The sequence below is a fragment of the Lissotriton helveticus genome, chromosome 12, assembly GCF_964261635.1.
Source record: "Lissotriton helveticus chromosome 12, aLisHel1.1, whole genome shotgun sequence".
In the NCBI taxonomy this organism is placed as follows: domain Eukaryota; kingdom Metazoa; phylum Chordata; class Amphibia; order Caudata; family Salamandridae; genus Lissotriton; species Lissotriton helveticus.
This window is the reverse complement of record NC_136073.1, coordinates 365,370,898-365,397,117: the sequence shown is the minus strand read 5'-3', so window position 1 is coordinate 365,397,117 and position 26,220 is coordinate 365,370,898. Positions and strand designations below refer to the sequence as shown.

The window sequence follows — 26,220 nt, the reverse complement described above, 5'->3', positions numbered from 1 at the left end:
TACTTATCATTTTTGTGACTGAATGACATGTATGCTTTCACTGCTTTCATTTAAGGAACGTATTCTTTCTTTTATATTCAGTACTCCAGGGGAGAACACGTGCTTTCTTGCTCTCCCTCACTGTGCTGCATTTGCATCTTACATCTCTACCACACTCTCCATTTTTCTTCCCCCCAGCTTGTCCTTTTGTTCTTCCCACCCTGCTCTTTGTTTTCTGTTTTGTTAACGTCCTTCACCAGATTTTCCTTTGCTCCCAGCTCTTTTCAGCTCACTTTTGCTCCACGTTGCTCAGCTGCTTCCCTACCCCAGCTCCTCCATTGTTCCCCATACTCTTTTTTATATGCACAAGGTGCTATTTCCTAGATAATTTGCTTGTGTGCACTTTTCCGTTCAAAGAGTGTTGTCGGCCATCATGGAATGGTAAAATACATTTTAAAAGGGGTTCATCCGATATGTCTACTTTACTGGCCACGATTGCGGACCTATCACTAAAACATCCTCACTTCACAGTGCTAGGTGATTTTAATCTGCATGTAGATGTGGATACATGTGTGTGAGCCAACAATCTCCTGGACACTATGCTGGGCCTTAATCTAACTCAGTGGGTTAGGGGACCCACACACATAGCGGGCCACAGCCTTGATCTTGTGTTTTCTAACTGCGCAGGCCTTTCCACGCTTCCATCTCTTCCCCTCACATGGACTGATCACTGCTTGATCCCGTTTGAGCTCTCCCTCCCACGGCCTCCTAAAATTCCTTCCAAGATCAGAGAGTCTGGGCGAAAATGGCACAAGGTTACATACGATGCACTGGATCAGATTTTACCTACGATACTTGAGCCACTGTCTGGTGACCTTAATGCGGGAGTTTCTAAATTCAATGAGCGTCTTTCTTCAGTAATTGATCAAATTGCCCCGATGCTTCATCTTACCTCCTCAAGACTAAAACCTTCGGCACCTTGGTTCACGGTGGAATTGCGGGAGGAAAGAAGCAGGTGTAAAAAACTGGAACGTGCCTGGAGGCGGGCTTACGATCCCACTGCTAAAGCCTCCTTTAGAAGGGCTCTCAAGAATTTTCACAAACTTAAACGCAGCATTATGAAAACTCATTTTATAGAAAAAGTTAAGACCGCGGAAAAGTCAACAAAAACCCTATTTAATATTGTCAAAGAATTCTCTAACACCCCTGCCTTAGCATGCTCTAATTTGCCCAGCCAATCCCTCTGCGATGGCTTATCAGATTTTTTCCATGAGAAAATTGTAAAAATCACGACTACAATTAATCAGAATAGGACAGTGTCAACACTAAATAATAAAATCACGCATGATGAACTATTCACCTCTTTTAAGCCCCTAACTACTGAACACGCCCTTTCGCTGTTTCGCAATTGCAAATCAGGATCCCCCCTTGATCCGGCCCCAGCACGTCTATTGAGTGATCTAGCCCCGCTACTGATCAATCCGCTGATGGAAATCTGGAATGTCTCACTGCTTTCTGGCCTGTTCCCCTCTGTATCGAAGCAGGCTATGCTGATACCTATCCTTAAGAAAGCAGATGCTGACCCGCTATGCTTTAGCAATTATCGGCCCATCTCACTCCTCCCTAAGCCAGCTAAGATCTTGGAGAAGGTGGTGCAGGAGCAACTGTCGGAATTCCTGGAATCACAACATCTGCTACATGATTCCCAGTCAGGCTTTAGGCCGGGTTTTAGCACTGAATCTGCACTACTAGAAGTGACTGAGTCGATTCGGGAGTGTGTGGATAGAGGAGAGGAGGCCATGCTGGTCCTCCTCGACCTATCCGCAGCTTTCGATACGGTCTCACACGATATCCTTCTGGACCGTCTTCATGATATTGGCATTGGGGGGACTCCCTTGGCATGGGTAAGATCTTTTCTGAGGGATAGATCGCAACAGGTCTTTCTCAGACCGTACGTTTCCACTATGAAACCACTGGTCTATGGGGTCCCGCAAGGCTCAGCATTGAGCCCGCTGTTTTTTAATATATATCTGGCCCCGCTAGCGGAAGTGGTGGAATCCTGGGGTGTCAGAGTGATCTCCTATGCTGATGACACTCAGCTTGTGTTCTCATTTAGAGATCACTCTGACGGTAGCATGACGAATTTCCGGCATTGCTTGGTTAATATTGCATCCTGGATGACCAGCAATAATCTCAAATTAAACACAGATAAGACGGAGGTCTTATTTTTTAATCAGACATCTCCCTTGCCAACTAAGTTATGGTGGCCATCTGAACTTGACCCCCCCACCGGTTCCTGTACAAACTGCCCGTAACCTGGGCTTCCAATTTGACACTGCTTTGTCATGCAAAACCCAGATCAACAAAGTCTCGGCGGCTTGCTTTGGCAAGCTCCGTATGATTAAGAAGATCGCCCCCTTTCTCCCTCTAGATTCGCGTAGGACGGTAGTGCATGCCTTAATTACGTCCCATCTGGACTATGCAAACAGCCTTTATGTGGGAGCCCCGGCTTACCTAATTAAACGACTACAGTTAATGCAGAATGCCACGGCCAGGCTGATCTGTAACATCCCGTATCGCCATTCCATCACTCCGTATCTGGCTATACTGCACTGGCTTCCAGTAAACCTCCGCATACATTTCAAGGCCCTAGTTCTGGCCTTTAGGGCTCTCAATGGTAGAGGTCCTGCCTACCTGAGACATAGACTCAAACCTATTCAATCGGTTCGTGACCTTAGATCTAACCATCTTCGCTTGATGTATGCCCCACGTTTTCGTCTGGCACGAACCGGGGGCCGGGCCTTTGCTGTAGCTACTTCTAAAGTCTGGAATCGCCTCCCCCTAGATCTTAGATCTATTACATCTGAGTCTCTGTTTCGGAGAAAACTTAAGACCTGGCTCTTTTCCATGATCTAGCCCTATTGCATTTCTCTGGTGCCTGTAGTCTGCAGCGCCGGACACTCCCATTGGGGGTAGCCGCGCGCTTTATAAGCTTAAAAAATAAATAAATAAATAAATAAATAAAAGGCTGCTGCAGCTTCATGGTGTTTACGTGTGCATGTGTGGTGAAACATACACTGAATAGGTCATCACTCTGGGTCCAGTCGTTTTCAGTTTAAAAAATAAAATTGGGGCAGGTGGGGGTTGCTGTTCAGCATAGGAAACATCCTTTTTACGTCTTGCTGAGCCAATGCGCTTGCGCATTGCTCTGGCGAGAATTATGTAGGGGCTCCAGGAAAGCCTGCCAGAGGGCTTTGGAATGCGGATTATGGCCAGTGCATGTGCACCAGGCGCGCGCACACCATTTGCTCCCCCGCCCCCCCGCCATCAAACTTGAAAGGAAGCCGCTCGCACACCACCATTTGTCTGAGCCTCGGCATCAGACTTCAAAGGAAGTCGCTCCCCCACTCCCCCACACGCCCCCATCAGACTTCAAAGGAATGCGCTCCCGAACTTGCTGGCCTCGCTCTCATGAGCCTTTATTTTTTTATTTGCGTATTTTTAGGTCGAGTTACAATTCATCACGCACTTTGTACTGCCATCTATCCTCATGCTTTTGGCTCTACGTGCCTGTCCCTTTTTCGCACCGTACGTCTTCCATTCTGTCCTGCCGCCTATGCTCGTGTTCTTTATTAGCTGTACTTTTCCTTCGGCCACACACTACACACTCTTTAACTTGCCACTCAGCCTCATACTCTTTATTCACCATCCCTGTCTCTCTAGCTCGCACTTTCTCGTGCCACTTATCCTCATGTTTTTTAGCTCGCCCTATCTGTCCCTTTGTCCTGCACTTTTTGCTGCCACATAGCCTTATATTCTGGACAGCCCATGCCCTTCCCTCTGCCTTCACTCTATCCTGCCACCTATCCTTATACTATTGCCTCCCCATGGCTTTCTTATTATCACGCAATGTGTACTGCCATCTATCATCAAGTTTTTAGCTCTACGTGCCTGTCCCTTTTTCACACCGTTCGCTTCACATTCTGTCCTGCCGCCTATGCCTGTTTTCTTTATTAGCTGTACTTTTCCCTGATACCTTTCCTTATGTTCTCACTAATGTCTTTCCTTTTGTGTCGGCGTGCACATAGGGCAAAACATATGGACGCGCTCTTCCTCTAGTTCCCATATAACAAACTCATGCCATGCAGCGCTGTTTACTGTCTACGAGAAACATTCCTTTTCTAATCTATCACACCATCTATTGTGTGTTCTAAATTGGCCGCTAAAACACGCTTGTTTTGGTTTCGATACCTCAAGCTGCCCCTTTACCACTCCCTTAAAGCTTCAATGACAATTACAAACACCCAGACTAAAAGGTGCCTTTAGCGCATCTAACAGTTACATTTCATGTTTGACAATATCACGATACTTGTGGAACGTTGAACATCAGTGCCACAAATATCAACAAATAATATTACAATGCATTATATTATAGTCACAAAGCTACAATTACAATTTTGTCAGTCACCATTACCCTACACAGCAGCACAAGTCTTATGCTAATATGCTAATGTATCTTTTTCCCGCCCCCTGCCTGCCATAGGTTCAGTCTTCTTGTCTGCCTCTTAACTAGTTTGCTCAGCCGATACCTCACTTCAGTTTAAGGCTGAAGAGCACCGGCCATGCATAGTTTACTTACTCTCACGTTCCTTTTGTGTACTTTAGGATAACTATATTTTTTTAAATAGTTACTTTTCGCCCGTCGTGTACCTCTAACAGCACCTCCACCTGGTCTGCTTTTTAATTGTTGCTTTCCACCTGTGTCTTTCTGCCCGTGTTTTTAAATGTCGTGTTCACCCTATGAGAGTTTGTTTAGTGCCGCTAATTAACTAACTTCCATCGGCACATTAACCCCGTCTGCACTCACTTCTATCGTTGGCACATCCACCCCGTCTGCACTCGGCCCCTCAGTGCGCAAGGCAACGCGAGCAAAGTTGTTAATTACTGAAATTTGGGAGGAGCCTCTTTAAATGTGTGCACAGCATTGTTGTCATTTTATTGAATAAAAAATAAACGCCTGCATTGCACGTTTACTTTTCAGTGAGAAACTGACTAAGAGCACCTACCGATATGGCAGTGATCCTACATGCCAACCATTCAGAATCAGGTGGGAGGTTCATGGTGCTTGCCTTATTTCCTCCAACTTCGTCATTCTACCCCTGCTGCACCGGAAGAGGCAACATTGCTCCAGATGACGTTACCCAGCCGCATATGAGTCATAAACGAGATCGACCCATGCATTACAAAAAAACAAAAGCGTCTCCCCTGCTGCATCGGAAGACACAACGGTGCTCCGAATAATGTTTCCCAGCCGCATTGAACATAAGCTGACTGAGCCAAGTAGGTGACTTTCCATTAATAAACAATATAGCAGATAAAAAATAGGTTATTCCTGGCCTCGTTATACCGGCCATCAACCACAGTGAGCCCCCACAAATGCATTTCATGCATTCAATGTGCTTTCTAAACAACGCATTCGCTAGAAGGGGGTATTTTAAAAATAAACTGACAGGAAGGATTGCTGTTTTGCTTTTCTTTTTACCAACATGGAATACGTTTTTAGGAAGCATTTTCATTGGTACTTAAAAACAGGGCACAAGTCCTAAAAAAAGAAGTGGGGGGGTGAGGGGGGGCGGGGGACGCGGTCGTCACGACAGGAAGTGACGTCACGAAAGGTGGCTTGCACATCAGACTTATTGCCTCCCCTCGCTCACCCCTTAGATGCATCACAGAAGCCAGCGCGTGAATCGCGTTCTGAATGCGCTCTGAATAAATGTGTGGCTCCATTTGCTCCAGTAATCGAGCTCCTGGTAAAATAAGTGGGGGGGCGCCGTCCACCCGTGTGGTACCCCGACTCGAACTCAGCTTAAAAAGCAAAACAGGAATCCATCCTGTTAGTTTATTTCCAAAAAGGATGCTGCCTTTAGTGCCTGCCCTATTCCTGGCCTCCTTATACCGGCCATCAATCACAGTGAGACCCTGCAAATGCATGCAGAGCGCTTGCTAAACACAACCTGTTCACCCGACTGTAGTATTTTATCAAGCATTTATAATAGGTCTCATTTGCGAGAGAGTTTAAGCGGTTGGCATTCGAAATGACAATGCCTTCTATTTAGGTTTTAAAAATCAAAACAAATAAAAGGCATTGTCATTTACAATGCCAACAGCTCAAAATCGTGTACATGCGAGACCTTTTGCATTGCAAATGCTTGTTTCTTTTTGCTGATGCTCTACAGTATCGGACTCAGGAGAGAGAAAACATCAGTTAATGTCTTTCAAAGACATGACCTCTTGGCTTTTCCAATTCTCGTTCTTTAACTGCAAGAGGCTTTTTTTAATGTTCTAGACAGGACTCAAAATGCAAGCTAGACCTATTTGTTTTGCCAATGCTCGTTTGTACAGTGAACACTGCAAACACAGGTGGTGCAGGTGAAAGGACCCAGGTTAGCAGCATTAATGTCCACACTCTTCCATAGCAATCCAAGTTTCCTCAGAAGTCAATATGCATGAATACCTCTTTATAATAATAATCCACAGTTGTAAAGCGCACAATCACCTGTAAGGGTCTCTAGGCACTGGGGGCCGTCGGGAAGATTAAGCAAGCTATTGCCCAGAGTCACATGGTGCTGGGCTAATCTGCCGCCGGTTCCGGGGATCGAACTGTGATCCCCAGATTCCGGAGTCAGTCGCCCTAACCGCGGCGCCACACTTCTTTGGGGCTAGATAAATGAGCATGGATTCTAAGCATGACCTGGGACTCCATGCTCAAATGCATCTCCATTGTTTTTGTTTGTCAGAAGTAGACAGGAGTTTTAGGAGAAGGGCTGGAACTAGAAAACAAAGAGGTGAGGGGTCTCCTTGCTTTTGCCAATGCCTTCACTCCCCAGTTATTACTGTTCTCATGATCAAGGTAAACAACAGAGAAGCACAGCACAACCATTGTAATGTGATACCTCATCGGTGTTGTAGATGATCTGCAGTCCAGAAGATATCATCTCCACCAGGTAGAGCAGGAACAAGGACACCGCATTTATCTGAAAGAAAGAGAAGCCCTGACAGGTTAGGTCTAACAAGCGGACAAGAGCCAGGAGTAAAACATATCTGAGCACAAGGTGAGGCTGATGAAGCGCACAGAGGCCCTGAGCTTTGGTGAAACGACTAAACGACAGCGCAGGTTCATTAAAAACAGAAAGCCGCGCCGCCAGACCACTCAGCGGTGCCGGAAACACACCGAGGTGTGACGCTGATGGCGAAGCTGCTGCAAGCGGGGCTGTAAACAACTCGCCTTGACAACATTCTCCCTCTCACAGCCTTAATCCCAGACCAACCTTCCAAACGCTTCTGCTGCAGAGGAATTGTGCTTCGCCCACAGGTCATTATTTTAGACTTATTTATGCCAAACGGCTACACATTCATTTAAATAGCTGATTTATTAGCAACAAAGTGCCAGAGCAAAGTAACTAATGGCTGTAGGTCGGCTGCATATCTTGAAAACAGCTAATGAATAAAGCCTTGTTACATGGGGAAAAGGATTCATTTTAATCAAAGGTTGATTATCTGTTTTTGTGCCGTGGCAGTGAAAATAAATGTGTCCAAATAACACCTTATTTGGAGTAACTGTACTGATAAACGCACATTCACACATTTATCACTATAGGGCATAGGCCAAATCCAAGTGTATTACTACAGCATAGCAAAATTGACATGGAAGAAATAGATAATGCATTGGGAGATTTCAGATTTTATAATCAAGAATTAAAAATGGTTCTATCAAAAGAAGCTATTTGTAATTTTTATGTTGAGTACTTGAAATATAGTTCTTTATTGCTTGACTGTAAAACCACTGCAATACATGGCTAAATATAGTACTGGGTATAAAATAATTCATTTTAAACAGTCGAAAACTCCTCCCACCACAAAGCATTACACATTCGTCAGAATAGATATTTATAAGGAGCCTAAAGAAACGGTTGAGCAAATAAGATCTCAAGGATAGAAAAAAGAAGAAGAACTACATATACCAGAAGGTCCAGACGACTGGAGCCTTAACTAATTACTAAACCTATGCAGTAGAGTAGCACACACTAGGGTTACGCTAAGTAATTGGGACAAGCTTAGGATAACATCAAAGCAGTAATGCTTAGACTAAAATGTTAAAAAGATTTTAAATACTGGCACACATTCCGAATTTTATACTGGTTTATCAGAACCATAAAGTGCAAGGTGCTTAGACTGATTTATTTTAAAATCTTTACTATTGGCACTAGCTCCGAAGTTTTTAAAGGATCTAAAAGTCCGTGAATTTTGGCCAGGTTTTTAGACTACATGCACCTGTTAATCTTAGCATAAGAGGGCATTACTCAAAAAGAAAATTGTCTGAGAGTTTTAAAAAAATGAGGAGTGCAGTATGAAAGTGTTATGAATCAAGTTGTTCTGTTTTGTACTGTTTTATATGTGAAATGAGTTCTAACTGATCAAGAATACAGTGAGACAGATTGCAGAAGAAGCAAAGGTTTGTGTGATAGCACAAACTCTGGCAAATCTTACACAACCAGGATAAATACTTAGGGCCTCATTACGATGCCGGTCGGATAGGCTTCCATGGTCAATTGGGAGGCGGTCAGGCCGCCGCAGTCACGTCTGAACCGGTTGGCCTGACCGCCAGATTACAATGCATGCATCGTGTACTCCGAATGACTGCTGACTCAGACAGCCTTTCTCCGACCACTGAGATGGTGGTCGGAGAGAAACAACAGCCATAGGGCAGTCAGTGGCATGGCAAGGCTGGGCAGTACACCCTGGATGGCACAAGTTGAGGGCCACAGTCTCCGCCCCTGCTTTTACCTGCAGCCGTCGCGGGGGCAAACGCAGGGTGGGGGGGGGGCCTGCAGCAAAAGGTCTACCTACGCGACTGAGGGAAGTGCAGGGATCTCCGAACGCCATCCGGATTATAATGTGGGTTTCCGATGACCCGAACGTGGCGTCCAAGACAGACTGGCTCGAGTCATCAGAAATGAACGTTTTGGGGTGCACACTCACCAAATTCCACCTCTCCCCAGCAGTCTCTGCCGTGGACTCCTTTCTTCAGGACCCCACCTACACCTGAGCAGCTACACCCCGATGTATATGACCCTGTGGGAGCAGGAATCCAGGTAAGACCCGCTGACTGGACTGTGCACATTCTGCCACACTGCAGCAATGGGGTACATAGAGCACAATGAATAATCCCACATGTCATGCATGTGTGTACAATTCACATGTTTTCGGTGATTTTGTACGCACTTGCAGCGACATATTCATGGATATGTGCACCGCCGTAGAGTAGACCACTGCAATTGCATCGTAATATGGCTGGGAGTACTTTCTTAGCCTCAGCGGTCAGGATCGGGCCGCGGCGGTCAGATGGACGGTCTGAATGCTTAGATAAATATCTACCTGTGTTGAGTGAGGATACCAGATTATTTCATTTAGTAGTAAAATATTTCTGTTACTTTTCAGCTACATTAGGACCTAAACTTTCAACTACAACCCACACTTGCATTCACACTCTGCATCCCAGGCCCACTACTCACCGGACCATTTGAGATCCTTTCATTAAAGTATCTGATGACGAATTTCAAAAGTACGCTCCTGTCTTCGTCAATTAAGGCTATAATTAGGGAATATTAAAAGGGTAGCAATCATGCAGGATTTTGGATTGGTGGCGTCACTGGTAAAAGAGGATCATACAGGGTTTGTGGGGGGCTTGGTTAATATATATACAAAATAATCTTAATCCCAATGCCGGTTTGCACTATCTTTGTTGCTGCCTGTTAATTGGTTGGCACACACACTTTTTCAGTCCTGATCCAGTTAGGTGCATTCTAGTGGTGTTACAAAACTTGAGGAGCACCCCCCCTGCAAAGTAAATCGAGGGGACTCTCCATCTCCGGACCCAGTCAGGAGCGCTCTGGCCAGGGATCCGCTGCCCATGCACAGTGCTGGAGGGAGTCATCCTAGAGCTCGGGCCCCCCCAGCACCATGGGGGGTAATGTTACATCACTGGTCCATCCGTGACATACAATAGACATTCAGGCTGACATATTGGCTACCCCACCAGGCATAATGGGGGCCAATCTTTACATAATGTAGCCATTAAGAGTGATAATCTATCTAAGGCAAAACTGGGGCCCATTCATAACTTTCTGTGGACATCATTTCATAATAGTCCGGTTATTCTATGTACACCCTACTTGTTCAGTGTAATGTGTTACAAGGGAACCCTATATGCCCACGGGGACCAGAGTAAGTATTAGATATGTGCCGTGGTTATCACTTGCAAAAAACACAGTTGATGGACAGAATGTAGAACAATGTCATACATTCACCCCAGTACAAGGATCTGGGCCTAAATCCATCGTTTTTTTGCACTCCACACTACCCTGGGTTAGACACTGGCTATATGCAAATCAGCTCTGACCCTGTGCCTCATGGGAACAGTCCAGTCCGAACTACCAAGCCATGTCTTTCCCAGACCGGAATCAAGCATCCAAGGACCGGTTTCTGGCTATCAGCCTTCATCAGCCTGGATAGCTTGACTCCAGTGGTGTGGAGAGCCTGGGACTCACGTCTGAGCATCCCCAGCCCACTCGGGGTGAAATTGCAAAAAACACAGTTGATGGACAGAATGTAGAACAATGTCATACATTCACCCCAGTACAAGGATCTGGGCCTAAATCCCGTTTTTTTGCACTCCACACCACCCTGGGTTAGACACTGGCTATATGCAAATCAGCTCTGACCCTGTGCCTCATGGGAACAGTCCAGTCCGAACTACCAAGCCATGTCTTTCCCAGACCGGAATCAAGCATCCAAGGACCGGTTTCTGGCTATCAGCCTTCATCAGCCTGGATAGCTTGACTCCAGTGGTGACTCCACTGGAGTCAAGCTATCCAGGCTGATGAAGGCTGATAGCCAGAAACCGGTCCTTGGATGCTTGATTCCGGTCTGGGAAAGACATGGCTTGGTAGTTCGGACTGGACTGTTCCCATGAGGCACAGGGTCAGAGCTGATTTGCATATAGCCAGTGTCTAACCCAGGGTGGTGTGGAGTGCAAAAAAACGGGATTTAGGCCCAGATCCTTGTACTGGGGTGAATGTATGACATTGTTCTACATTCTGTCCATCAACTGTGTTTTTTGCAATTTCACCCCGAGTGGGCTGGGGATGCTCAGACGTGAGTCCCAGGCTCTCCACACCACTGGAGTCAAGCTATCCAGGCTGATGAAGGCTGATAGCCAGAAACCGGTCCTTGGATGCTTGATTCCGGTCTGGGAAAGACATGGCTTGGTAGTTCGGACTGGACTGTTCCCATGAGGCACAGGGTCAGAGCTGATTTGCATATAGCCAGTGTCTAACCCAGGGTAGTGTGGAGTGCAAAAAAACGATGGATTTAGGCCCAGATCCTTGTACTGGGGTGAATGTATGACATTGTTCTACATTCTGTCCATCAACTGTGTTTTTTGCAATTTTGTGGTTATCACTTAGCAAGGGGGAGTCACACAATTAGTTCAGGAGTCCCACAATCAGTGTAATAACTCAAACACAGAGAATTTCTCAGTCGAACAAAACTATTCTCCAAAGTCTATTCAGTCGGCAGTATGACAATACTAAGTGTGGACGATGCAGTGCTCTGGTGAGTGGGTAAATACATAAAACATAAACATAAGAAAATCTACAACCCAAGGTTCAACATATGATTTTGATGAGGATCTGCTTGTGGGTTATTACACATTCATATCGATCACATTGGATTTATGAACCAAGGGGGAAGATGTCGATGTTTCGACCCTGGGTTATTGAACGGGTCTCCTCAGGACTAAGTCATCTGGACTGAGAACCTACTGGAAGTTTTAAACGCTGTGTCCGTCACTTCATGGAAATCTCAGCCACCATCCAACGTCTGGTCTGATTATGGCCATGATATGTCTAAATTGCTAAGGGATGGACTACACAATAGTTCCTTGTCCATCCAAAACTTGCGACCGTAATCTGTTACGTACCCATATATGCGATGTCACACTGTCATGAACACTCCGTAATAAAGGGTTGCATGATCTTTGTGTGGGAACGGAGCTCACATCAGGGCTCCCATCACCCCTCCCTGCAGAGAATTACTGCCACATGCACTGAAGGACAGCATCCTTACATACACTGTCTTCTGACCTGTAGGTTTACCGATTCAAACGAATAAATTCACTGGTATGTTCATTTATCCTGAATATATTGTTCCAAGAGTAATTCACTGAAAAAACATCAATCATAATCCATTTCAGTGTATGATTGTATTGACCAACACGCAGGCAAAACAATGTACTGTAGTGCCATATGATTTAATAAGTATACACTTATATTCTTGGGTCTCTACTGTGTTCCAAGTGAATCAAACAATTCATTCCAGACTGGACTAGTCCTTCTACAGGGGCTGTTTGAAGGAGTGCTCCTTCACAGATCACCACTCTTTAAGGAACATAGGGGCAAACAAGAAAGAGGAATGAATATCCTCAGCAGATCAAAACTAACTGCATACTAATATTGGGAAAGTATACTTTGGACATTCTGGTTATCCCTCGCAAAGTATGAGCCAGTCCATGACATAATGAGGCCATTCAGGTCAATGTTTTGCCTTTTCCAGGCAGTCAAAAGAGGGGGGGTCAGTCTTGCACGTAAAGTAAGGAGGTCAGTTTAACATTCTGGCATTCCTCGGCATACTAATGGGCCTAAACTGATATACTGTGGCATTCAGGGTAACATTCAGGTTATACTAGTATATCAGTGGCCCAATGAATATGTATTGTGGGCATTCACAATGGATGACATTCTGGCTACCCATTGTCTCAGATTTATCTAAAAGTTAGAGGTTCCAGATGACATGGAATGTCATCTGGAGCGCCAAGAAACCAATTGGTGAATGCGCGCGGTACCAAATTCCTTTAACATAACATAACATAACAATGTGTTAGTAAGCTGACTCCCAAGCTTAGTAGGTTGAGAGGCTGACTTTGAGGTATACAGTGTCCATGTGAACAATCTGGGGTTTACATTTAGCAGCACTGAGGCATGGTGCCACTCTTCCCAGACTATTACAGAAGACGAGTAAGTAGGGAAGAGCGAGACCGAGACTGACTGGAGAGCACGGGATGTTTGTTAAGGATACCAAAAGTATTCAGCACTAGCCATGAAACAGGTTTGAGAAGGTAGTGATCCATCGAATAAATGCCTGCCTCCCAAGAATGTGCTATATGTAGCCATTTAAGATACACTGAAGTTATGAGGAAAGAAAATATCATTGTAAGTGAGGGATGCTCAAAAAGAGTTAGACTATATTCATATCAAGTAGTATATCACAATCACGATCACCTGCATTTAATAAGGCTTGTAGTACAGCACCCACAGAATTCAACATAGCAGCCAGCTATCCGGTGGAGTCTCAGTCATATTACAATGGGTTCACTCCACGCGCCCCCCCCCCCGCCCCCACCAGTTGCTCCATATCTTGTCATATTTAGCGGGTAACCTCTGGCCTCATACACCAGCTTCCGTTGATGGGCACATCAGTCCACCCTGCATCTCCACTGAGAGAACGTAGGAGGCTCAAGAGCCTTCCAGTGGAACGCTCTGACCTGCTTGGCAACCACAATGGTAGTACCCAGGAGAGCCCAGTCCGCTTGTGTGCCCCCCACTCCATCAAGTATCCCCAACAGTATGGGCAGCAGGGAACGCTCCACTTCCCACCCCAGTACTTCTGAAAGTTCTATACCCACGTCTTCTCAGTAGCGGGTTATGATGGAACAGAAACAAACCATGTAGTAGAAGCCTAGGAGCGTGATGCCAAATCCCACATGGGAGAATCTGTACTAGTGAGACAGTCACCCAAGGGCATGAAAATCATATCAATGCAAGGAATGAGTCTAGCACCACAGGGGGAGCATATAGAAATAGGAGGTTCAGTGGTCAGCCCTCTACCACGGACACTTTGTACCCATCAGATGCGTGTCCTGTAGCATCAGGACCAAGGGTAGGAAGGGGTGGGCATAGCGTAGTACTGCATAGCATTTGACATGGTCTAGAAGGCCGTTAACATTCCATGACATAATGCGATAAGATGTCATGATGAATTTGGGAGTGGCAGCAGGAGAGGAACCCCTGGTCCCCCAAGGACTTTCAGAGCAGTCAGCTCTGAGATGTAATGCGCTAATGGAAAAGTGTAGTGATATAACATTGGGGACAGCTGTGTTAGTGTGATGTGACGACCTGAAACAGAATGAGTTACAAAGGCAGGCAACAAACAACAACTTCAGAAACAGGTTATCAAGGAAAATTTCTCCCCCTCCCTAAATCCCCTCACCCTATATTTCCCCCGAGAAGCATCTGTCGCCTTGAAACTTGCAACAAAACTTAGAACCAGTATTTCTTCAGGTGTGGAGTAGTGGACCCATTCATACTGCAGAATCAATGTCCTTCAATGGTGTGCAACTTTGCGGTTGCTCCAAAGTTCCCCTGTGAGTAGTGTTCATCAGCATCTCTGTGGCTGGACTTTAGGCTGGTTCGGATGCGGCAGGGGGCTTGACGTAGGTTTGACGTGGCTATAGCCCTTCCAGCATCTGACAGCTGATCAGAACATTGGGTTGGTGGCACTGACAGCCAGAGCTCGGGGAGCGTATGTTGGCCTGCACAGTATGTCGCCCCTGAATGGAGCGGGTATGGACCCTTTTCCGTCGCTGGTCGATCTCCAAGAGTTATTTCTCTTCAGTGAGCCAGTCTCAAGAGTATACTGGAGTCTTGAGGAAATGCGCTTTGATGGCGTGAATTACTTTTAGACAGGCTAAGAACAGAAGCATATAAAAAAGACTGAGGGCCCTGAGCTTTTGTTTAACTGCTTCATATAACCTTTGCTTCGACTGCACTTCCTTGGTGTAATCCGAAAATATAAGGAGTTCTGGGAGGGCCTGAGCCTCTTTTAGGAAGCAGTCTCTGCCTGTCAAGTTGAGGAACTGATCAAACATGGGCCGTTGAGGTGCTCCAGGAGGGGGCTTAGGAGTAAGCACTCATTAGGTCCGTTCCACTGCAAACCAGGGGGAGAATCTGTGAATCGGTAGCCAGGATTTAATCCATTGCTCCACAAACTCGGTGGGCTGTGTAGACTCCACGCCCTCAGGAAATCAAAGAAATCGGAGGTTGTTACACCTGGAATGCTTTTCAGCATCTTCTGCACAGTGATGTAGCTCAGCTGTCAGGGAGAGGAGGCTTTTTACCAGGAGGTCTGATACCTTGTCCTCAACTGTAAAGAGGCGGCCTTCTGCCTCTGTAATTCTACTAGTAGCGTTTTAAATATCCTGAGAGTGTGCCACATCAACAAGCACTTCTGCGATTTTAGATTCAATCACAATCTGTGATTTATGTATAGCCTGCAGTACCTTGGCCAAGTCTCCCTCGGGAAGCACCCCTATATCAGTTTCCTCACCTCCCACTGTTCCCAGGCCTGTAGTATATTGATCAATGCAAGGCTGGCAGGGGTGAAGCTTCAAGGTTTGGTCTTTCCCCTTTACTGCAGCTAAAGACCACAGCTAGAGCATTTCAGGCCTTTCCCGCTTGCCGCGATCACGCAGCAGTGCGAGCAGCCAGGTACTGGGAAAGGATATCGAGACTGCCAGGAGGTGTCAAGGCGGAGGGGAGTGGGGCTAATTAGCTGAAGACTGAAAGATCCATAAGCCACCCAGGTCTGTGCCTTGGGACTTATGGTAGGTCCCTTTGCCACCCCAGTTAGTTCAGGCCTGTGTCAATGGAGTTGAGACAGAAATCTCCACAAGGCCTACCGAAGTGGGGGAGCGCCGGTTCAATGCTGTATTAACCACTCAGTCAGTCAGTCATAAATCTTTTATTCAGTTGCCATAATTTAGTAGGAACCATAAAAAGTACAATACAGCATACAATTTATAACATTTAGTCAACAGTAGGAATTTTTCCGAGAAACATTTATATAAGGAAAAAGAAAAAAAAAAAAAGATTACTATTTGTTAAAATTGTTAAAAAGACAGAGGATTTGATAATAAAATGCTAATATGTTAAAACAGCCAATTAATCGTGGTTGCGTCGGTATTTTATACACATTTTAAGAAAACATGCTACACATTTGGCAATGAATACAGAATCCAAATATTGCAAAGCCAGGAAAGCGGGACGACAAGATCTCAGGCCCATGAATGAGAGAAGAGGAATGATCCAACGCTTTCGGGGCAATTCGTAAAACCAGCAAAATAGTATAACATAAATTGTGGATTGGTCCGAAGAGTCATCACATGGGCATTTAATGATAGATTTGGACCAGTCCTGTTTTTTTCGGAAAAGAAATCATACGAAAGAAAGTGTTAAAACGGAACCTTGTAAGAAGATATTTTTCATGTGCGTTCAAATGATATTTTAAGTACGGTTGGATGCCTGGAGTGGGTTGAACAGTTAGAATCTGAATATTAGAGAGCTTGCTAATTTCGTAAGATAAACGCAACTCCCTTAAATGTGATAAACATAAAATGTTCAAGTTTTTCCTAGAGATTTTAACATAGTTAATGGCTCAAGAAAATACAGAGACAGATCTAGGTCCACCAAGAAATTGTTCACATGGCCAACCAAGGAATTTTGGCCCAGTATGCCAAGCCCAGACAGTCGGTAATAAGGGAACGAGTAAGATGACACTGCTCCGTGGTCCACACTCGGTGCCATAAGAGAATGGGCTGAATTTTGATGTTGTCAGTAATATAGTTCATACCCAACTCAATATGGCTACCGTAATTTGGGGCACTTTTAGGAACTGTCAACACGTACCTAATAAAGGCATTTTCTACAACCTGAAGAGCGTCTGCGGCGGCATAGCCCCAGACCCCCGCGCCATATACTGCCACACTATGGCATTTGGCGTAATACATTTTCAGTAATTCTTCGGGGGGGGGGGGGGCTTACCAAGCTTTCTTGCGAAGGCTACCAAGGCAGTGGTGGCTCGTAGAAACAGTAGTTTCCTACTGCACATAGCCTGCCTCCAAGACATTTTACTGTCGAATAGAATGCCTAGGTAGGGATAGGTGTTAGTCCAGTCCAACTTATCGTTGGCGATAACAATCGGTTTGGGTTTCTTTAACCGCTTGCCCACATGCATAACAAAAGTCTTTTTAATATTGACCATTAGGTCCAGAGAAGACATAAAGTTACAATAGTTGTTAAGAAGGTGCTGCAGCTGGTTAGGGGTTCTTGCCATTATCACGGAGTCGTCCGCATATAATAATGCAGGGATAGGACGATGGGCTATTGTAGGGAGGTCCTGGCTCCCTTCCAACATAGCCAACTCCAGGCCATTAGTATAAAGATTAAAAAGGAAGGGAGCCAGTACGCAGCCCTGTCTAACTCCCCTTGAAATCGCAAATGACGATGTGAGATCGCCTTGAGTCCCATATCTCACCCTCGCCGAAGCGCCAGAGTACAGTTCACGTAGAAATGTGACCAGGGGTTGGTCAACACCCAATTCAGTTAAAATTGACCATAATTTTGAGTGAGACACGCAGTCAAATGCTGCGGAGAGGTCTACGTATACAAGGTGAAGATTACCATTCTTAGCCCCCACATATTTGCCGATTAAAAGGGAAAGATTCAACGCCTGCTCTACGGTGCCCAGACCCTCCCGAAACCCATATTGAAGGTCGGTCATAATTTTATTGGCTTCGGCCCAGTCGTGTAGTCGCTCGAGAACCATTAGACCGGCCACTTTGCCAAGGGAATCAAGGAGGGATATGGGCCTGTAGCATGCAGGGTCATTACGATCACCTTTTTTAAAGATGGGGAGTAACGTAGACGTTGACCATGAGTCAATTAACCCAACGGTTGTGGCAGCCTCAAAAACGCGGGTCAAGATCGGGGACCAGAGCTCCTGGTAATGGGTAAAGATGTCCAAAGGAACCCCGTCCGGGCCAGGAGCTTTGGCGGACTTTGAGGCTGACAATGCAGCGATGACTTCATTGGGACCAAAGACTAACTGCATAGGGTACGTTTTGGAGGAGGAGGAAGCATGCGCCCTTGTTTGGTCACCATCATTCTGTAACAATTGCCCCCCAGAGAAAAATTTTGAAAAATGGGTAACCCAATTCTCAGCAGAGACAGCTACTTCTATCCTGGGTACTGAGCTCGACTCTGGGAGAAAGGGAGATTTTATTACGCGCCAAAATGCAGAGCTATCTTTGGTTCGACAAGTCTCATGGAGTTGTTCCCATAAGTCCCTTTTTATCTCGCGTCTACAGTTTTTGATGGCCAAGTTATATTCCTTTCTGAGTTTTCTCACTACAAAAACATCCCTAGTAGGGTTACATAGGGTCTCCTTCAAAAGAGAAAGAGCCTTACGACATTGGGTGTTAAACCAACCTATCCCTTGAGAGGAATTAGAATTCTGCTTACGGAATAATTCCGCTCTTATTATTTTACTGATATCTGCAAAACTGGTCAGAATCAGATCCACAGGGGATTGGATGTCTAAACATATTTCCAATAAAGGAAGTGCTTTTTTAATTACCTTAGCTGACAGAGCTTTAGGGTCTGCACTCAACCATTTAACTGAGTACCCATTTGGCTTAGCTATTGTCAGGGTCTGTTGATTAAGTAAGCTAGCAATCCTAGTTTGAGGACGAATGCCCTGGATCGTAATAGTAAGACTATTAGAATAATGGTCACTACTAATATCTGTCCCTCCACTCATCAAACAAGGGGCACATTCAAGCATCAGAGAGCAGAGGTTCGCCGGTGTTCAAGTCCCGGGACCATAGGGGCCTCATCGGTAAGCTCAGCGGGAAGATGTGTCCGGCATTGGGCTGCTGTCATGGATAGTAAAGTTAGGCCCAGCGTGGGAATAATCCTCAAACATCAGTCTCTCCTTATGCTGCAACTGTGGGGAAAACACGTCACAGGGGGGCAAGCATCACTCACAGAGATGCTTGACAGGGTCTCTCTTCAACCGCCACTGCATGTACGTTATGAGGGGGACGGCCACCCAACAATAATAGCAGGGCTTCAATCTTGGATCATGGCTCGGGCTCGCAGCAGAACACATCACCCAGGGCTGAATCTGTTGTTTTTGGCCTCAATCTGGGCACAGGGATGAACAGCGGTACTGACAATTCAGGGTAGCAAGGAAGTGCGGCACCTGATGGTAGAAGGCAGTGGATGATGGAGGGGTCTGGATCACTTTTAGAGTGCAACCACCATCTTGATGCACCAAGCCACACCCTGAAAATAGTCATGTTTGACATATGCTTGTAGCACATTATCAATGCATTCAATAGGCCGTTGTTTCTTAGCTTAAGGGTGACTTAGGTGCATAATTGTCTAAATCAGGTATTTACAGTTATGCTGACTGATGGAACATAATTCTGAAGTAACAAGCTTATGGTACTAGAATCCCATATTTTAAGTTTACATAAAGTCAAGTCTTTACCACCAAAGCTAATATATGTTTTTTGTATTATAAGTTTAATAAAGGAGAATGATTTACTCCTAGAGAGGTGGGGATAGTGTTTTATTTTAAACAGGTGCGGCAAACAAAATGGCAACAAGAATGTCTTTAATCATCTTTAAGGTTCAGCTAAAACATTCACTTAAAAGGCAAGTAGGTGCACTACAATTTAGGACTTCTATTCAGAAATCAGTATGCACAGAATACATAGCCTTGTTTGTACACGTTTCCCACTCAGCGTCAAAAGATTAGAATGTAATGCCTCCCATGTCTATTTTACAGAATGTAAAACAGAGTGCAGAAGTATAGGAAGATGAGTAGTGCAACATGCGTCTGTACAAACAATTCTCCAAGGGTGTGTGTGCCACTGTGTGACATTATATCTGATGAATGTCACCTTTATCTGGAGAGCAGATCCATATGTATGGGGGGAGACCAAATGTATTCAGAGGGTCACGGGCTCTGAAGCTAGGACTGGAGTAATCTTGATCAGGTATCTGCTTCATTCTGCTAAGAAGGGACCATCAGAGGTGGTTCTGGACCTTGCAGCCTGTGCAGAGGTGTGAAAAGGTGATGAATATCCAGAGTTATACACTCAGAGGGTTGTTCCAACTCAGCTCAATGGTTGGTGGGGGCTCGGGTATACCTGGCTTGGGGTTGTCGAACTGATCTTCCCGGTTTGAAATGTTCTAGAACATTTCATCAATGATTGACTGTAGCAATGGTTCGCTGACGGGGTTTTCAGGGAGAGGTTAAACAGATTATGGGTGTCCGTTTGAATGAGTTGAGCCAAGGCCTCCGCACTGAGGGTTAATTATGATGCTGTGGTACTAAGCACTAATGAATAGCTAGATCTGACAGGTTGCGAGTGGCACGTTTTGGGTCGTTCTTACTGTATCATGCAAAAACATTTTCTGTGGTAGAGTTCATACTACAATAATCAGTATGTAAATAAAAACGTTCTAAACAAATTGTGTGTTGCCTATAATTGTATAGAGGACCTTAGGAGTCCACAAGACACGAGAACAGCAGCAACAGATGTATGAAGCGGGTCTCAGGCCACTCATGACAAAGGGAGTGATGTAATGTCTAGGGAGGAGCCCACTAGTGTACATACCTCTACAGCACATGTTAAAAACTGACAATATGTATTTACCACTTTCATTTTTTGCTATAAGAAGTCTCATTATCGTCTAGGTTCACAATTTTAAAGCCTGGACTGCGTTAGGTGTTCTGGCTCTCATCGCAACATTCGTGGATTATGTGTGAGGGCACAAGCCATAACAACTACCCACCCTTGGTTACCATTCTAACTCTTACTCCCAACAACAACTAACCTTGGTTACAAGAAGTGCTGGCTAATGGGGAATGGCTCTCACCTCCATTGTTCCTGGTATATGATCATGTATCTTGAAACTCTGCAAACATCAGCACTCAACTTCTGGTCTACCCAACAGCACAACTGTACCCAAAACAATCCTGCTAATAGTTGTGTCCATTGGGGTTTGGAAAAAGACTAAAGGTGCATGGGGTCAGGGCAAAGGGGTATACTCCAGAAGGGGTGGGGATTCACCAAAAGGGGTGTGACAAAGGGTGGGGCTTGACATGTTACACTGCTGTCACCTCATTTGATTGAAGATGGAGATTTTCCCTACTCAGAGAGAATATATCAAGGCCAAGGAGCTTCTCATTAATATAATTTTAGGTTTAAGCTCAAAGTATGAAAATACCTGTCATTGTCCCTAAGGATAGATTAAAAAATAACTTAGGAGTTGAAAAATGGGCAACCCAAATCAGAAGCAAAAATCTGCACTTTTTAGTCATAAAGCAGGATGTTGTGAGCAATAATCCAAACAAAATATTAGGTCTTGTAATATCAACGTGTTTGTGTTTCAAACATTTAAATAAAAGTTTACCTGAATATGTCCATATTCGTTGTACGATAAGATCTCGTCTCCAGTATGAACATTGAAAATCGAATGGAGACATTTTGAAGGGCTGGGGTCCTGCTTAAACTGTTCAACCTTTAACAATGCAAAACACAATTAACAATATTTAATTAGAATATGCATCACAAAATCTAGCTTAGGTAAATATTTAGGAAGAATAAAAATTACACAACGTGGTAGAGTTATAAAGTCCTGGCGTCAGCATTCAGTCTAACCAATACGTCCATTCAACCATGAGAAAATGCTCCTGGCACTTCAATCTTGTAACCAGAATGGCATTTTCTACTTTCATTACATATTTTTTGTTTACGCATCAACAGAACGTATTTAAAGTTCAAGTTCACCACTGGATGTGCAGCAAGCATGAATGTAACGAAATTAATTTCTGTGAGCGTTATTCTTACAACTTTTAAACACGCAGGTGGAACTTGTTTATGCAAAATGTTACGCCCATAACACTTACTACAGATAACAATCCTTTATTGGCTGGTCCTTCAATAGTTTTAGGTACAAGTTATGGGGTACATCAGATACCATGGTATTTGTGTGGAAGGAGGCATTGCCATAGTTCAGTACGGTCATCAAATCATTCCTTAATGGATATATATTTACACAGTGTGAGGAATTAGGTTACTGGTTGAGGGAGGTGAAACCCTATTGAAGCAGCAACCACAATTCTAGTAGGGGTGAAACACAAGCAATTTCCCAAATTAACCTGTGCTTAACCCTCTTGTAGCTCGGCATAAAAACAGTCAGCCTTAACTTAGAAGCAATGGGTAAAGCATTTATGAGGTACACACATAGCAATATAGTGAAAGCAAAACACAAGAAAAATCTCACACCAATTTAGAAAAAAATGGTGTAAAATCTAATACATTATTTGACACCAAAACAACAACAATCCAATCAGCAGAACCGGAGATATGCAAAGTTAAAGGTTTTAAAGGACTCAAACGCTTAGAAGCAAAAGGACACCAACCATTTCTATCTGATTGTAGTCGACCGGGTCCAAGTCACAAGTCCAGGCCGACCGCTATAGAGTGCAGGCCAGATACAGGACTGAGTTCAGTCTGCAGACAAAGTACCTTTTGGCCAAGGCATTGCGATATGGAGTCCATGTGTTGAGCTATGCGGACGAGCGTAGAGGAATCAACAATGAGGAGGTACAATGCGAGGTCTGGCACTGAGATGCACTGCGGGGTCAATTAAGCGGTCTATGGGCGACTGCGAAGCAAGGCTTTTGTAGTCATTAAGGAAGCAGTTGAAGGGGAGCTTGCGAGGACTGGCGCTGTGGTGCGGAGGACCAGATGAGTCGTGCTGGGCCAATGCCGAAGTCGAGGTGCATCATTTTCGAAGCTGCCCAAGCTTGCTGAGATGTGTCGGCGTCGAGGACGAGATGTGTCGTGCTGGGCTGGTGCTGGTGGTGAGTTGGTCACACAGAGTCTAGATGCGAGCAGCTACATCGATGTCGAAGCAGCACATTATGTCCCTAGGGCTTTGAACAGGAGTCCAGTCAACTGACCCTTGGAGATTTCCTGGAGTTCTGAGACCACACAGACAGGCTGGGTTCAGCGCAGCAGCAGAAGAATCCAGGTGCAGCAACGGTAGGGCTTAGTCAGCAAAGCAGAATTTTGGCAGCAGTGTAGACTACACAGCTGAGCAGTCCTTCCTCTGGCAGGTCCAGAAGTAATCTGAAGACTTGGGTCTGAGGTTCTAATATTAATACTGTGTGCCTACGTTGAAGTGGGAGAAGCATATAGAGTCCTTCCCTACAGAGGTGTCTGGTATTTCCTGCCTCCTTGCCCTGGCACTGAAGACTAGTGTGAAACCTTTTGTGAGTGTGTTGAGGCAGAGTCTCTGTGATGTGTAAGTGTGGTAAGTGACAGCTCTGCCCCTATCAAGAGAGAGATGGTCCATCCTGCTAACACCTATTCCCCCTTTGTCTCACTGTCTGGGAGTAATGCACAAAGACAAACTGCCAGCTACACCTAGTCATGTGACATAGGACACATGCTGCAGCTGCAAAATGGTTAGGACCAAAAAGGTCAACTTCCTAAAAGTATCAGGTAGCAGTGCCTTCAAGGGATTTCATTTAAGCATAATCCAGCTTGATTTTTCAAACAAATTATGAGATCCCAGATCAGTGGCCTAAGCTATATGAATTATTGAAATCAATTGAGAGAATTACAAAAGAATATATCAAAAAGAACACACAAACGGGTGTGCACTTTTTATGTATCAATTTGTGAAAATAGTGTAGCAAAAGGGTACAGAACAGAATTGAGAGATATTGGTGGTGCACTGCTAAAGTAAACAACGTTTTGAAAGTTGTTGTTTTTAACAGTATGGGTGCACTCAAGGGTAGCGTTACCGTCAACGCTTAATTACTAGAACGTGTGGTGTATGCATAGACATGCAGATACATCCCCTGACAAGGCACTCCGGAAAGCTAAAAGCTACATTCAAGACACGACAGACTTTTTGCTTAAATTAGCGGAGATTCAATTCAATCATAGTGACTCTCTCATACTCTGTACCGCAGACGTCAGCTCGCTCTATACCTCCATACCCCACCAGGGTGGAATAGAAGCCATTGAACAAGCCCTTCTCAACAGCAACATTGACACACCCATGAAAACTTTCATCATGGAGCTCATGATGTTTACACTGTACCATAGTTACTTTCAAGTTAACAACCAATGGTATCTTCAACTATCCGGAATGGCTATGGGAAACTGCGCTGCTCCGACATATACCAATATTTATATGGAGAACTTTGAGAACCTGCACATATATGCCAACCACACCTTCTATGACAAAATCAGAATGTATGTCCGGTACATCGACGACCTGTTCTTCATATGGACTGACACCAAAGACTCCCTTACCAGAGCTTTAACGGAACTCAACACCAAAGACCCACGCATTAAACTCACATGGTTAATAAGCGACACAGAGATATCATTCCTTGATGTCCACATCAAAATCACTGAACATGGATTCAGCACCGACTTACATCGGAAAAGTACTGATCGTAACAATACGTTACATTTCAATAGTTTCCATCAGGGATCACTCAAGAGACACTTGCCGTTTTCCCAAATGTTACGCCTCAGACGCATCGTATCAGATGATCAAACTTTCAATCACAGAATCCAGGAAATGCATTATCGGTTCCTTGACAGAGGATATCCTGAAAATATTCTTAAGGAAGCCCAAAATAGAATCATCAGCATCGCCAGACAAGATAGTCTTCTTAAGAAACCCAAACAAACTGAAGAACGCATGGTTCTAGTATCCAAGTACTTCACAGCCAGCCACAAATACAAAAAAATAATCCTTAAACACTGGCCAATCTTACAAATGGAGCCTGATTTCCAGGACATTTTTCAAATTCCCCCATTGTTTGCCTACACTCGAAGTAAGAATCTAAAGGAAATCTTGTCTAATCCCATGCCTGACACAACTGTCTACAAAGGAACACAACCTTGTTTCAATTGCAACAACTGCAATTGTATCATCAAAGGCAACATTATTCAACACCCCATGAAAGGACACTCCATCAAACTACAAGTTAACGCAACATGCGATTCTAAGAATTTGATTTACGCACTGAAATGCCCTTGCGGCAAAATTTACGTCGGAAAAACAGAAAGAAAAATCAAAATACGCATGAACGAGCATAAGTCAAATATTCGTACAAGACAAGAGAAATCTAATGTTGCCATGCATTTTCACGAGTGTCATCACACTGTTGCACAACTTCGATTAATTGTATTGGAAGTCATCAACATCAAAGAAGGCACTAATAATCGCAAGTTCCTTCTAAAGAGAGAACTTGAATGGATTTATCGCCTACAGACTTTAAAGCCATATGGGTTAAATGATCGTGTTGAATTTAGCTGTTACCTATAATCACCACATGCTTCGTGTACTTTTTGTAGCGGTTGACTCATTGCTCTTTACCCCTATCTTTATCCTCCTTCTTCTAAGCTCTCACTCAACTCTTCACACTTGTTATTATATTATACTTCATCACTTCAAGATGGCTCCCACACTTTCTACACTTCCTATGCAGTCCTTTTTCGATGTTCATCTTTCACACTCACCACACTTGGCCTATCTTTATGTTCACCTTCACTTTTCATTCCGTTTATGTGACCTCGTTTCCACTCACTCGGGTGAATCTTTTCTGAAACTTTCAGATTGATGGACCGGAGCAGCGAATGCCCTCGCAACTCCGTTGAAGTAAGTTTGTTTGCCTAACGCCTTAGAGCCACGATATTCTTTTACCGCGTCCCTGCACCGGCTTCTTATCTCGTGATACCTAATTTCTTTCACCTTCCTCACCTCCTCTTCTGTCTACCCTTCACCTTCCATGTTCGAGCACCTCACATTATATATCACACCCGTGTAAACCAACAATATTCACTTTTATTGATCGGCACTTTAAGACAATTAATGCATTGTACCTTCTCGTTTTTACTCGTTTTCTTTACCCTAACCCGGGCTCGTTTTCATCCTTTCAGCTCTCCTTGACAAAGGGCGTTTCACGCCCGAAATGCATTGGAGTTCGGATTTACAAATGAATATGTATGCATTAAATCATTGCCATTGATATGATGTAAATATCAGTGAGAACTGCAACACTACTACGTTGGTATAATTAAAACTTTACAAATCTTCAAAAGAGGAATTTTTGGAATCTATCATTTGATCCTCTCCGGAGTGCCTCGTCAGGGGATGTATCTGCATGTCTATGCATACA

At 44.5% G+C, this 26,220-nt stretch overlaps 1 protein-coding gene across 3 annotated transcripts in view; it reads right to left on the bottom strand.

The window, feature by feature from the left end:
- PHKB (phosphorylase kinase regulatory subunit beta) overlaps positions 1-26,220 on the bottom strand; it is a 1,437,099-nt gene that overhangs the window by 986,456 nt on the left and 424,423 nt on the right. For all 3 annotated transcript variants that reach the window (XM_078669366.1, XM_078669365.1, XM_078669367.1), the window contains 2 exons: positions 21,420-21,527; positions 6,933-7,013 (listed from right to left, as the gene is read on the bottom strand). In XM_078669366.1, coding sequence (XP_078525492.1) covers positions 6,933-7,013; positions 21,420-21,527 — 189 coding nt within the window. The remainder of the gene's footprint in view (positions 1-6,932; positions 7,014-21,419; positions 21,528-26,220) is intronic.